Source organism: Brienomyrus brachyistius, chromosome 4 (genome assembly GCF_023856365.1).
Source record: "Brienomyrus brachyistius isolate T26 chromosome 4, BBRACH_0.4, whole genome shotgun sequence".
Classification (NCBI taxonomy): Eukaryota; Metazoa; Chordata; class Actinopteri; order Osteoglossiformes; family Mormyridae; genus Brienomyrus; species Brienomyrus brachyistius.
In genome coordinates this window covers 16,040,001-16,052,313 of record NC_064536.1, presented here as the reverse complement: position 1 = coordinate 16,052,313, position 12,313 = coordinate 16,040,001, and the positions used below count along the sequence as shown (strand labels likewise).

Sequence of the window (12,313 nt, the reverse complement as noted above, 5' to 3'; positions counted from 1 at the left end):
AATCACCACACGAATATTGGCAGTAATGTTTATGAACTATTAAAGAATGTTAATAATATCATACACTGGACAATTAAAAAAGTAACTGGAGCAACAGCTCAATAAAGTTCTGCTATCGCTAAAAACTGGAAGCGTTTCCACAATTTTGGCCACTTGTGTAATTAGCTATATGTGTTGGCAGCCGCAACTGTGTTTATGGTCATTTCCGTGACCAAAGAGCTGCAATTAATGGATGCATCTATATTTGTTTTGACGCAGAAAAACAAACCATGACTTTTCACTCTATTTAACCTGTAAAGCAACGCAGACCATACTTTCACAATGACGTTGGCGTCCATTTCATCCATAAGCCACATCTCGGTGCATGATGCTGGTGTCTATCATACTGAATGATTATGCGACCGAAATGATGGATGTGATCCTTAACATGTGGTGGCTCTAGACGCCAAGTGGACCCAATGGACTCAAGCTACCAATGTGTAGGAGATGAGGAAGATCCAGCTCAGCCTTCCAGTCATGTCTTTGAAGTAAGTAGAGATGCTCCTCAACGTATGATAAGGTTTTATCCCGATGAACCCATCATAAGTTGACAACATCATAAGCCGAATATGAATTTGAAACGACAAATAAATAACTAAACGATATGTTGTTAAAGACTATGAGATGTTTATGCTTACAATTGCTGCAGAGAGTGAAAGTGTGGCTGTGTAGATGCTGCCTTCGCCCCGCATCAGTAGAAAGTATTTTACGACATATTGATAGAGAGGGAACAGATCAAAATTCAGAGGTTTTCTCTGATGGCTACTGCGCCATAGTAACGTTGAAATGTCGTAAGTTCACTATCATCATAAAGCGAATACCGTCTGTAGTATGAGGCATCAGGGAAAGCAGTGTTTAATGACAATCAAAAGGATTAAAAGTTCAAATAGCAGGAAGGGAGATGCTGCTGGAGTCAGGGAGTGCAGCAGCTTTGGTCTGTAATGCAGTTTAACCTCCACACCGCCAGTGGGCCCTGTCAGGGAACGCAGCAGCCTTGGTCTGTAATGCAGTTTAACCTCCACACCGCCAGTGGGCCCTGTAGGGGAACGCAGCAGCCTTGGTCTGTAATGCAGTTTAACCTCCACACCGCCAGTGGGCCCTGTAGGGGAACGCGGCAGCCTTGGTCTGTAATGCAGTTTAACCTCCACACCGCCAGTGGGCCCTGTCAGGGAACACAGCAGCCTTGGAGCACCTGGGCAGGCTGTACCCCAAGCAGCTGTCCATGCGGGATGTGGGCGGGGCCAGCCCCATGCACTACGCCACCGTGGGACGGTGCCACCGTGCCATGCAGCTCATCGTCAAGGCAGCTGGGGCACAAGGTAAGAGGTGACATCATTGAATGGGGGGGGGTGTATTTGCATAACTCAGCATAAGGGGGAGAAGTTAAAAAACAGTGTCTGTTCCCAGGGGCACCGGAGGAGCATGGATACCCCGGCAGTTTCAAGGGGCCCGATATTTAATGGATGGGGCGGAGGAGGGGGTGGGGTCAGAATTTCTAGTTGTACCTCCCTCCATCCCATATATGGCAAAATTAAATTAAATTAAAGAGCCATATGTGGCTTCTAATGACCATTCTGAGAAACTGTATGGGGTGTAAATTGTGCAACAAATGAAAGACTCAAGGACTCTCAGGAAAAGGTTCTGCTTCAATGTCACTTCACAACGATAAGAAGAAATGAACTTTGCACACTTTCCTCCCAGAGCTGGATGCACAGGATGTTGAAGGCAGCACATCGCTACACTGGGCTGTGGACCGGAACCTTCTAGAGAGCTGTGAGGCTCTGCTCAGCCTAGGGGCCGACCCCAACATCCTCAATGCCGCCCTCATGTCGCCACTCCACCTGGCCGTCAGCCTGAAACACAACACCCTGCTAAGTGTGAGTGTGTGGGAGAGCGCTGCATCTCATGCCCACAAGACCTGGCTGAGTACGAGTCTGTGGGTGACGTCAGATATCTCATACCCACTATGCCTTGCTCTGTGATATGGGTCGTTTTTTAAATTAATTTTTGGGATTATGCAATTGATAGAAGTGGCCTCAGAATGATGCTGAGATTGGATTAGAAGCAGTGAAAGATATGGAGCAGGACTCGCGTCCTGCCGACCCACGGAGATCCCCCTCATCAGTGTCATTATGGAGCCGACGGACCTTCTAAACCGGAATGTTAGCATTTCTATCACTTTTTGTTCAAGGTGCTACTTTCCAACAAGAAAATAGACATCAACCTTCAGGGTAACCATGGAAACACGGCTGTGATGTTGGCTTGCTCTGTCGACAACTGTGAGGCACTGAGCATACTGGTGAGCAGCGAGAATTCTGAGTAGAATGCTATGAAAAGCTATGTTCTGGGATGCCTTATGTATATTGGCAACCCTGCATTTAATAAATATACTGGTGAATAGCGGGAGGACGACCAGTGTTGCTGCTGCCATCCTCTCCAGTTCAGGCACGGAGCGGTCATGTGCCGGCAGAACAAGCTGGGGCATTTTGCCGTCCACGCAGCTGCCTTCGCTGGGTCACAGAGGGCCATGGAGGCAATTCTGAAAAGAGGCGAGAAACACCTTCACAGACCCGCAAAGAAACAGCACAACATACCACAGAGGGGCCCTGAAAGCCTCGGATACCAGTTATACCACGCGTGCAGGTTTTTGTGAATACTGACATTCACCCTTCGGCTTCACTGACGCCACCGCCTGCGGTTTTCTGCTCACATGCAGGTGAGGAGATGGGCCACACGGTGGAGGCGCACATAAACTACGCAGACAAGTCCTTCAGCAGCCCTCTTCACTTAGCTGTACGCGGAGGAAGCATTGACGTCATAAAACTGTGTATTGCTAAAGGAGCAAAAATTGATAAGCAGCAGGTAAACCGTTTTCCTGCAGTTCTTCACTTTATATGTCTAGTGTTCACTGGAAGTGGCGATATTTCCTCTTGTAACAGATGGGAACCACCATGTGTAATATTGATAACGCAGTTACGCAGTGTAAGAGATCCACTTCCTGTCTGTAATTCTGCATAACGGAGCCACTTCCTCACTGTAATGCAGTGTGACAGACCCACTTCTTCCTCCTGAAACAGAGTGACAAATCCACAGCCCTCCACCTGGCCTGCACACAGGGGGCACTGGAGGTGGTCAAGCTCATGTTGTCGGCGTACGACAGGGTTGAGGACATAATCAACATCACTGACGGGGCACTGCACACACCCCTGCACAGGTAGCACCTCCCTTTTGGCCACATGACTGATGAAGTACTGGAGAAGTTGAATACTCAACATACTTCTTGGTTTTGACAGAGCACTGACACTGACTCACATCTCATCTTTCACAAACTACTCTATTCTAGACTATTCCGCATCACACTGATTCATCTGACTTGGCTGTTGTTATTATAATGTCTTTTTAGTTAACATTCAGAACACAGTTAAATTTTTTTTACAGATTTCTGAGCAACCTTGTTAAGCCAAATATGTGTATTATAAATAGACAACTGTCCTTAATTATAAGACACTACGTTACTCTGTGTAGTTCCACAGCCAAGTGCTGTCTAAATGAGTCCAGGTCAATAATTACCACTTTTTACGAGTCTTAAACATACTCTTCATTTCCTACTGTGCAGTTTATCTCTTCCAGTGTCACAGTGTAAAGAGGAAATACTCTCCAGCACTATTAATGTCTTATCACTCAAACACACTGTTCTATTTTCCATTTAATAAGACAGGTACAGCTGGGCCAGCCGCAGTGTTATGATTCATAATGCTTTGTATCATAAAGTTAAATAAGCAATGCAGTTCATTATGCTTTATGGTCATGTTTATAAATATCACTGACTGTGTCTCTCCTACTCAATCCACACCGGTAGCATTAAAACAAAACATAATGATCCAGAATCTTCTCTGTCTGGTGGTTCTCCTCTCAGGGCCACCATTTTTGATCACATGGAGTTGGCAGAGTTCCTCATTCTGAAGGTACAGTGACGTGCATGCACAATAGTTCACCGTGCAAATAGTCCTGCACCAGTACATCCCCTTTTAATCAGATCTCATGCCAAATTAAAATTTTGATAAAAGCACTAACAGAAAGAAATACAGGAATTATGTGAAGTAGAAATTGTTTGGCATTAATAGAGAGGCTCAGGATGATGTCTGCTTGCACAGTGATTGGATAACGCCTTTCCGCAGGGCGCAGATATCAACTGCATTGACTGTAAAGGAAACTCCCCCTTGCTTCTGGCTACCAGCTGTCAAGCTTGGAGAACTGTGAACGTTCTACTGTCACATGGTGAGTTAAATGTAGAGAACTGTAGCCTCCTACTGGCACTGGGTGAGTGGAACATAAAGGACCTTAACTGTCTGCTGACGCATGGTGAATGGATCCTAGAGAACCTCCTACTTGGTGAATGGAAAGTAGAGAAGCCCAAGCCTCCTATTGTCATTGGGAGAGTAATACATGGACAATCTTATCCTTCTGCTCTTACTGGGTGAGTGTAACGTAGATCACAATCCTCCTACTATCACTTTGTACCATTAAGTTAAAGAGGACATATGTTTGACCCTGAGGACCATCTCACTGAGGGCCACAAACGGATTGCCAGCCTTTCAGTCATGGACCTGTGATTTGTCCTGATGTTAAAGATTCGAATACCCTTCATGATGTCTAGACCGAGAGATTTTTGAGGTTTGATTGATTGTTTCACGTGAATACCAAGGGAGATTGTAAGTGTCACGTATTTGTGTGTTTCAGGAGCAGATCTGAAAATTAAGGACAATTCTGGCTGCAACTTCTTGCATTTGGCTGTTTTGCAACCAAAAGGACTGAAAAACCTTTCAGAAGATATTCTGCAGGTAATGGCAGCGCTGTAGTCTCATTCGTAAGCTGATGTCACTCCTGAAAATGGCCACCACACCTGTCTATAGTCAAATAAGTATGGCGAAGAACAATCAAGGCCTAACTAGACTGTGATGACAGATGGTAGCTGTCAGATCCGTTCTGGTTGTTTCTTCATAGCTGGACGATGTGAAGGCCCTGCTGAGTGAGGAGGATCAGGAAGGCTGCACCCCCTTGCACTACGCTTGCAGACTCGGCATCCTGGATTCTGTCAAAAACATGTTGGGTCTCAACGTCTCGCTGGGCCACAAGTCCAAAGAGAAGAAGTCTGCACTTCACTTTGCAGCTGAGTACGTAGCAGCCAGAGGACCGTCTGCACCAGGAGTGGGCAGTCTTATCCAGAAAGGGCCGTTGGGTACCTCGGTTTGAACAGCTGACCTATAGGTTATCCCAAAAACCTGCATACACACTGGACCTTTGTGGATAAGAGTGCTCACCCTTTGCCTATACCCACAACACTGACCCCTGACCTGAAACTGACTCTGGCCTCCTAACCCTAACTTCTGAAAGTCATAGATACCAGCTGGATAGATGAATAACTGAGCTTTTAGATTAAACCCTGGCCTCGTCTCGGCTTAGGTGAGACCCTCATTGACCCTCGTGGATCTTAATCCGCGTCTTAAATTTTGCCTCTTTGTTCAGAATACATGTTTGATGTTTATACACCAAAGGTACGGACGGATCAACACGTGCCAAAGGCTCCTGGAGAACATGACAGACACAAAGCTATTAAACGAGGGAGATGAGTGCGGCCTGACACCCCTACACCTGGCTTCTCGTGGCGGGCACATCAAGGTGGTGCAGCTTCTGCTCAGGAAGGGGGCCTTGTTTCACAGGTGAGTGTTACCCTATCTTGATTGTTCAATAAGAGGGAGGGGCGTATTTATATGGGTAAAAATGGGGAGGAGCCTAGGTACATCCTATGCCAGACATGGTCACAGTCTTGCAAATAACACTGCAGTGGTTAGTGTCATTGCATATCACCTCACAAATCATGAATTCTTGTGGGGCCCCCTATTGGCCACAAAGTGCCAATACACTAGGGAAAATGAAGGACCCCAAGTGACTTGTAATGTTGGCAGATATGTAGTAACCCATCATTTTGGTCGTCCCATTCACCAGTCATTCGGGCCTGCTTTCTCACTGTGCTTCTTAGCGATTATAAAGGTTGGACCAGCTTGCATCACGCCGCAGCAGAAGGTTACACGCAGACCATGACTGTTCTCCTGGGGTCAAATATCAAGCTACTGGACAGGGTGGATGAGGATGGGGTATGAGCCAGCGTACACAAACATTACCTCCTGAAATATGCTAAAAAAAAAAAACAGCCAAACACATAAATCGACTTCGCCAATATTAGAGTATGATGCTTATTTTAGTATGTGTTCACACATTGACACATTGACTACAAGATGGGACCCATGTAACAAAATGGGTTTGGTATCGGTGCCAGTATTTGAAAAGTCGTGGATTCAAATCCTATAATAATATCATTGTTAGGCCCCTAAGCAGGGCCTTCAACCCCAACTGCTCCAGAGACACTGGCCAATTCTGCTCTCGGACTACAAGGTTCCCCTCACTTGTACATTGCTTTGGATGTCAGTAAATGCGATGTTCACTGTTGGCCCGATGGGACAGAGCACAGCCCTGCATGTGGCTGCCAGGGGAGGCCAAGCCGGGGCGGTCAAGTTGCTGCTGAATATGGGGGCTCAGATCACACTCAACAAGAGTGACGCTTCCTTCCTGCATGAAGCAGTGCATCATGGGAGAAAGGAGGTGACCAATGTCACGATCGAGAACGACAGGTTGGTGCAATGCAGCGCGGGTAGCCGAGCATAATGTGCCTAGGCAACTTGTCTGTCGCAAACAGAGAGGACTGTACCCTGAGCTTCCAGCATGGTTTATTAGGCATATAAACACAACCATCTGTGGCCCGAGGTATATCAGGGGGGCGTTCGCTCCTGTCAGCTTGGACAAAGCAGGGAAGATTGATGCTAGAAAATCATAACAGTAGAAATGACAGTCCTGGTCTGCAGACTGAAGATCCTATAACACAAGGGGACCACCAGAGACTTTTGATGAAATGTTGGTATTGCAGATGTGAAGAAGCCCTCACTACGTTTAAGCTGGACTCGGCTAAAGGCTACCCTGTGATCAGCCTGATAGAGAACCTTCCAGAGTCTTTCAAGGTTTGTTCACATCATTGTCATGACCCCTTATTGGCATTTGCTTGACAATGAAAAGCTAAGAAGTGCAGTGTTTGTATCAGTTCCTTCTAGACACATGTGTCAAGGAATCGGATGATGACCCCAACAGTCACAATTATTCTGTAAGTTTGCATTTCCTGTCTGGGAGTTGAGAGCTTGCTTACTGAAACCATTCACTCTACAAGTATGCTGAGTCCTTCGGGTTTGCTTTTCACTCACAGATCGAGTATAATTTCCAGTGGCTGCAAGCTCCGGTTAAGTTTGTACAGCAAGCCAAACAAGATAAGGACAGAACAATTCAGCCGCTTTGGGCACTCAATGTAAGCGGAGATGTCAGTGATTTTTTTTTCAAGGAATATGTGATATTGCAACAAAATATTATTTGGATAGAAATAAAATGCTTTGAAATTCATGAATAAGTAGAGGACCTTCCACCCATTCAACAGATAGAGTTTCCTATTCCATGTCAACAAATTAGTCAGAAACCTATATTTATGTCTTGATTTTCTTCTGCCAAAAATTTGTTCAAAATACCATTACCATTTTCTCCCTCAATCTCTGCTGGAACCCAGTTTGTGCTCCAGTGAAGGGATTGTAGGATTTATGCTGCAAGTATGACCAAAGAACCAGACAGCTGCCTGTCAGTACAGATAGTGTTGGGAGCAGTATTACACACATCAGAAGTCACTAAAGTTAGCATCATTATTAGTCATAAGTACCATATCTGTCATTATCGCATGTATGTAACTGCAGAGACCATAATCTTCTCATAAAGGCTGAAAACCTTTGTGTTTTTTCGTTCCTTTTGTTCCAGACGATGGTGCACTTTAATCGCATAGAACTGCTCACTCATCCCGTCTGCAAAAAATATTTGGAAATGAAATGGTGAGCACGGAGTCGGCAGTGCGTCACTTTCGCAGACCGACTGTATCTGCTGTATTCCAGCTTTTCCGCTGATGAAGCAGTACATTTACATGGCTGTTTCAGAGAACTTGGATGACGTGGCATGTGATAAGTTACTGTAGAAAGGTTGCGCTTGATGTAATCAGTGTGGGCTCCTTGAATCTGCCACAGGAATGCTTATGGCATCAAAGCACATCTACTCAACCTGTCCGTCTACTGCCTCGGTCTGCTGCCACTGTCCTACCTCATTGTGACCATGAAGCCCACTTACCAAACATCACCCACTGCAAATGGAACCAACATCACCATGACCTTTAACTCGGACAAGGTAGCGTCTTCAGCTTTTGAAAGTCCAGACGACAGTCCTCCGTACATTCAGAACCTACCTGCCACAGCTCATGGTGGTACAGTCCAAGGTAGCCCAGATGCCCCCCCCCACCCCCACAAGTTGGACCACTCCTTGCCCAATCAAGAAGCTAAACACCAAATGCATTGCAACCAAGCTACACGTTTACAATCATTCATTTTGTGTTTTCCAATTCGTCCAAGTTAATTTAATACATTTAAGATTCTTTAATTATGACTCACCATGATTACAATCTGATGCATTAAATGATGGTCATCAGTCAGCCACTACCTGTAGCTTTACAGAAAATCCACCTGAGCATCTTTTTCAAACCTAAACACTTTGGTACATCTGCTTCCCACAGCCTATCTTTGCCACCATCTGCATGTTCCTGGTCCTGGTCATGAACCTGTACATAGTCGGCAAGGGGGTGATACAGATAAGTCGACAGGTACCAGCCCTCCCATGAGTTTTGGGGTTCTGTGCTCTTCGTACCCTTCCCTTTGTGTCTGTACTGTCTGTGAATCTTTTGCTGCCTGGCTCCCTTGCTGTTTAAGTACCATGATGTTTTTGCTCCCTTATCCTACAGCATTGCAAATTCTTCCAAGAGATCTGCAATAGCCTTGACTGGCAATCTGCCATCTCCTCCCTAGTCTTTGTGATTGCTCTTCTTCTGAACAGCCAAGGGACGTTCCACTGGAGAGCAGGGGCTTGGGGAGTCCTCGCATCCTGGATCAACTTCCTGCTCTACTTGCAGAGGTGTGACTTCCCTTCACTGTCACACGTCCATGTCGGCGAACGGCACTGGCTCGATGACATCATCACTGTCAATCTCCTTGATTACATTATTGCTGTTAGTTATTGTCATATTGGTCATATGCACCTCTAACTATCTGCAGTGTCCTCCGACCTTTGTACAGATTTGAACATTTTGGAATCTATGTGGTGATGTTCAGAGAGATCATGTGCACCTTCATCAGCATCATCATCCTCTTCTTCTTCCTGATGCTCGCCTTCGCCCTTGCATTTTATGCCCTCATGGTTGGACAGGTATGCACACATACAAGGCACATTTCCAAACCCAGTCCTCAGGGACTCACAGACGGTGGGAGCTGGGAGGAGGCTAAAGCATGGACTGTCTGCGGGTCCCCAAGTACTGGATCGGGAAACACTGATCTTCTCCATTGTACTAAAGGTAATCGCAAGTGCGTGCAAAATTCATGGGGTTTCTTCTGTTTTGCAGAAATATTTTAACAGGCTGGAGCTCTCCGTGATGCAGACCTTCGTCATGATGGCTGGGGAAATAAACTACCAGGACAACTTCCTCGAGCCATACCTCAAGGGCAACCTGCCCTTCCCCTACGATTCCTACATTCTCTTCGTCTGGTTTCTGCTCATGGTGCCCATCCTGCTCATGAATCTACTAGTATGTACTATTCTTAACCCTCTAAGGCCTCTCAGAGGGCTACCTCTTTCGAGGTAGTCTGACATGCCTGGACATTTTTAAATATCTCACCTATCATTTATCCCAAGTGCTACACATGTTTCTTCTTCAGCACAAACTCAACACCAATAATCTGAGACTACTTAGAATGCTATTATTCTATTTTTTGTTAAAATCAACTTTAAACATACACTTGTCAAAAGCCTACTTTCAGAGGTGCTGGGAAATTGTAAAAAAATCACATTAAAATTTTTTCTAGCAGAGACGTTTGAGCTCGGTGGTTAGCACCGTTGCCTCACACCTCTGGGACCCGGGTTCGAGTCTCTGCCTGGGTCACATGTGTGGAGTTTGCATGTTCTCCCCATGTCGTCGTGGGGTTTCCTCCGGGTACTCCGGTTTCCCCCCACAGTCCAAAGACATGCTGAGGCTAATTGGACTTGCTAAATTGCCCGTAGGTGTGCATGTGTGAGTGAATGGTGTGTGAGTGTGCCCTGCGATGGGCTGGCCCCCCATCCTGGGTTGGTCATTGCCTCGTGCCCATTGCTTCCGGGATAGGCTCTGGACTCCCTGTGACCCAGTAGGATAAGCGGTTTGGAAAATGGATGGACGGATGGGCTTTTGAGCTCTGAAGCGTATAAACATAGGTGAATAAGACATCCTGAAATGTTATGTGGTTTGAATGTTAGAACTTTGGAGTGGCACTATTTTTTTTCTTCAAAGTAAGTGACCTACACAATTGATATTGATGAGATAGGTGTCACCACACCTGTAATAGTTTGCATACTGTCCATCAGTCTGGAATGTCATTGTCACTGCCTCCCACATTACTTTGTAAAGGAAATGTAAATTTTAAGAAAAGTGGACAATTATAGCCTTTTTACGGTTTATAACATGCAACGGATTAAATGTCGATGAATACAATGTGCAATCACATTGTCTTACTGAAATAATGCAAAACAATAACGGTATAATCGCACGATAAATTGTCAGTCCTGATCAGGATGCCAGACTTCAAAACAGTTCCTGTCCGGTTGAAGCCAAAGGTACACATCATATGCTTTGCAGTTTTGTATGTCTAATAATATTGCAGCACCAGTGAGATGGCTTCGCATATCCCAGCATGCTCGGCAGCCGTGTACTCGCATATCCCAGCATGCTCGGCAGCCGTGTACTCGCATATCCCAGCATGCTCGGCAGCTGAGTTAACCACATGGCTCATTCACAGAACTATACTTCACAAAGAGGCCACACTCCTTCACATCACAGTGTCTCTTTGTGCCTAACAGATTGGTCTGGCCGTTGGGGACATTGCAGAGGTACAGAAGGATGCTGTTCTGAAGCGCATAGCTATGCAGGTGAAGCATAGTCCGGTGAACTTTAGTTCCATATGGGTACAAAATAATTCTTACAGAAAGCTGCTGCAAAAATACAATATGAGGTTCTGCATTTAGACGATACACAAATGAAACTGTTCTCATGGCTGTATTGTAAAATTCTGTGCTGTTTACAGATTGACCTTCACACCAATCTGGAGGAGAAAATGCCACACTGGTTCATGAGACGTGTCGACAAGGACTCGATCGTAGTCTATCCAAACAGATCATGCAAAGTAAAGGCATGTAACCGAACTGACCTTTACTAGGATATGACATTTATATATCTCAGCTGAACTCTTACCTAATAAGCCAAAATGACACCATCATATGTACCATTAACATTTTCATGGTCGAGAAATAATGCAATTTCTTTAAACAGAGCAAAGCTTTCTGGTTGTGGGGGAAATACAGTGAGGCCCATAGTCCTCTGAGCATATCCCGCTGTCAGCTAAACCCCGTGGAACAGGAGTTAAATAAGCAGAAGAACAGGTGAGGGATTCTTTTGTCACCGTAACCATGCCCTTAGGTTTACGCGAGTTTTGAGCACCCCCTGGTGTTCACTGTGGGACATTTTCGTGTTTTCTAGGCTAAAGCAAATGTCACGGGTGTTGGAGAATCAGCACAGCCTTCTAAAGCTGATCATCCAGAAAATGGAGATCGTCTTGGAGGCTGAAGAATCAGATGGACCGCAGCAGTTCCGTGATGTGCCCGCTAAGAATAAAGTTTGTAAATCTAGACGGTGGGGGCCGGTGCTGAAGGCTGTGATGAAAAGAAATGACGTCGCACACGCGGAGCGTGCAACGAATCGGATGTGACATCACAAGGCAGGGATCACAAGAGTGTGGAAGTGATACAGTAAAACACATCCATACGTATTTAAATTGGAGAATGTTATGTTTACGAATACGGTGTTGTAATTTTAATTTTAACGTGAAACTTCATGTCAGTGCAAGTAATATGTTTGGTCTTGGTGTCACAGTCGTTCATCGTTTCTGTAATCTCATGCACCTTTCTCAGTTGTGATACAAATAAATGCAATGGAGATCTCCAAAACGAGTTGTGTTTATTATATTAACGCGGTGCATTTTTATTAATGAACAGAAATTGAAACTGA

The 12,313-nt window shown here is 45.4% G+C and overlaps 1 protein-coding gene across 1 annotated transcript; it reads left to right on the top strand.

Moving 5' to 3' along the window:
* The first annotated feature begins 458 nt into the window (after positions 1 to 458).
* trpa1a (transient receptor potential cation channel, subfamily A, member 1a) lies at positions 459 to 12,267 on the top strand. Its single transcript, XM_049010276.1, has 27 exons — positions 459 to 527; positions 1,196 to 1,358; positions 1,741 to 1,916; positions 2,231 to 2,338; positions 2,480 to 2,588; positions 2,756 to 2,901; positions 3,117 to 3,253; positions 3,956 to 4,004; positions 4,218 to 4,317; positions 4,780 to 4,880; positions 5,044 to 5,213; positions 5,595 to 5,759; positions 6,080 to 6,194; positions 6,562 to 6,728; positions 7,022 to 7,112; positions 7,193 to 7,252; positions 7,352 to 7,450; positions 7,945 to 8,015; positions 8,205 to 8,361; positions 8,744 to 8,830; positions 8,969 to 9,138; positions 9,300 to 9,429; positions 9,623 to 9,805; positions 11,110 to 11,178; positions 11,334 to 11,432; positions 11,579 to 11,688; positions 11,786 to 12,267. The coding sequence occupies exons 1-27, from the start codon at positions 459 to 461 to the stop codon at positions 12,012 to 12,014; spliced, it is 3,330 nt and encodes a 1,109-aa protein (XP_048866233.1). The 3' UTR covers positions 12,015 to 12,267.
* Positions 12,268 to 12,313: the final 46 nt, after the last annotated feature.

Bases quoted from the DNA above. Each gene is read 5' to 3' on its own strand.
- trpa1a (XM_049010276.1), top strand. From the start codon at position 459: ATGGACTCAAGCTACCAATGTGTAGGAGATGAGGAAGATCCAGCTCAG. The intron at 1,359-1,740 runs GTAAGAGGTGAC...CTTTCCTCCCAG, and splicing joins CAAGGCAGCTGGGGCACAAG to AGCTGGATGCACAGGATGTT. The intron at 11,689-11,785 runs GTGAGGGATTCT...CGTGTTTTCTAG, and splicing joins TTAAATAAGCAGAAGAACAG to GCTAAAGCAAATGTCACGGG.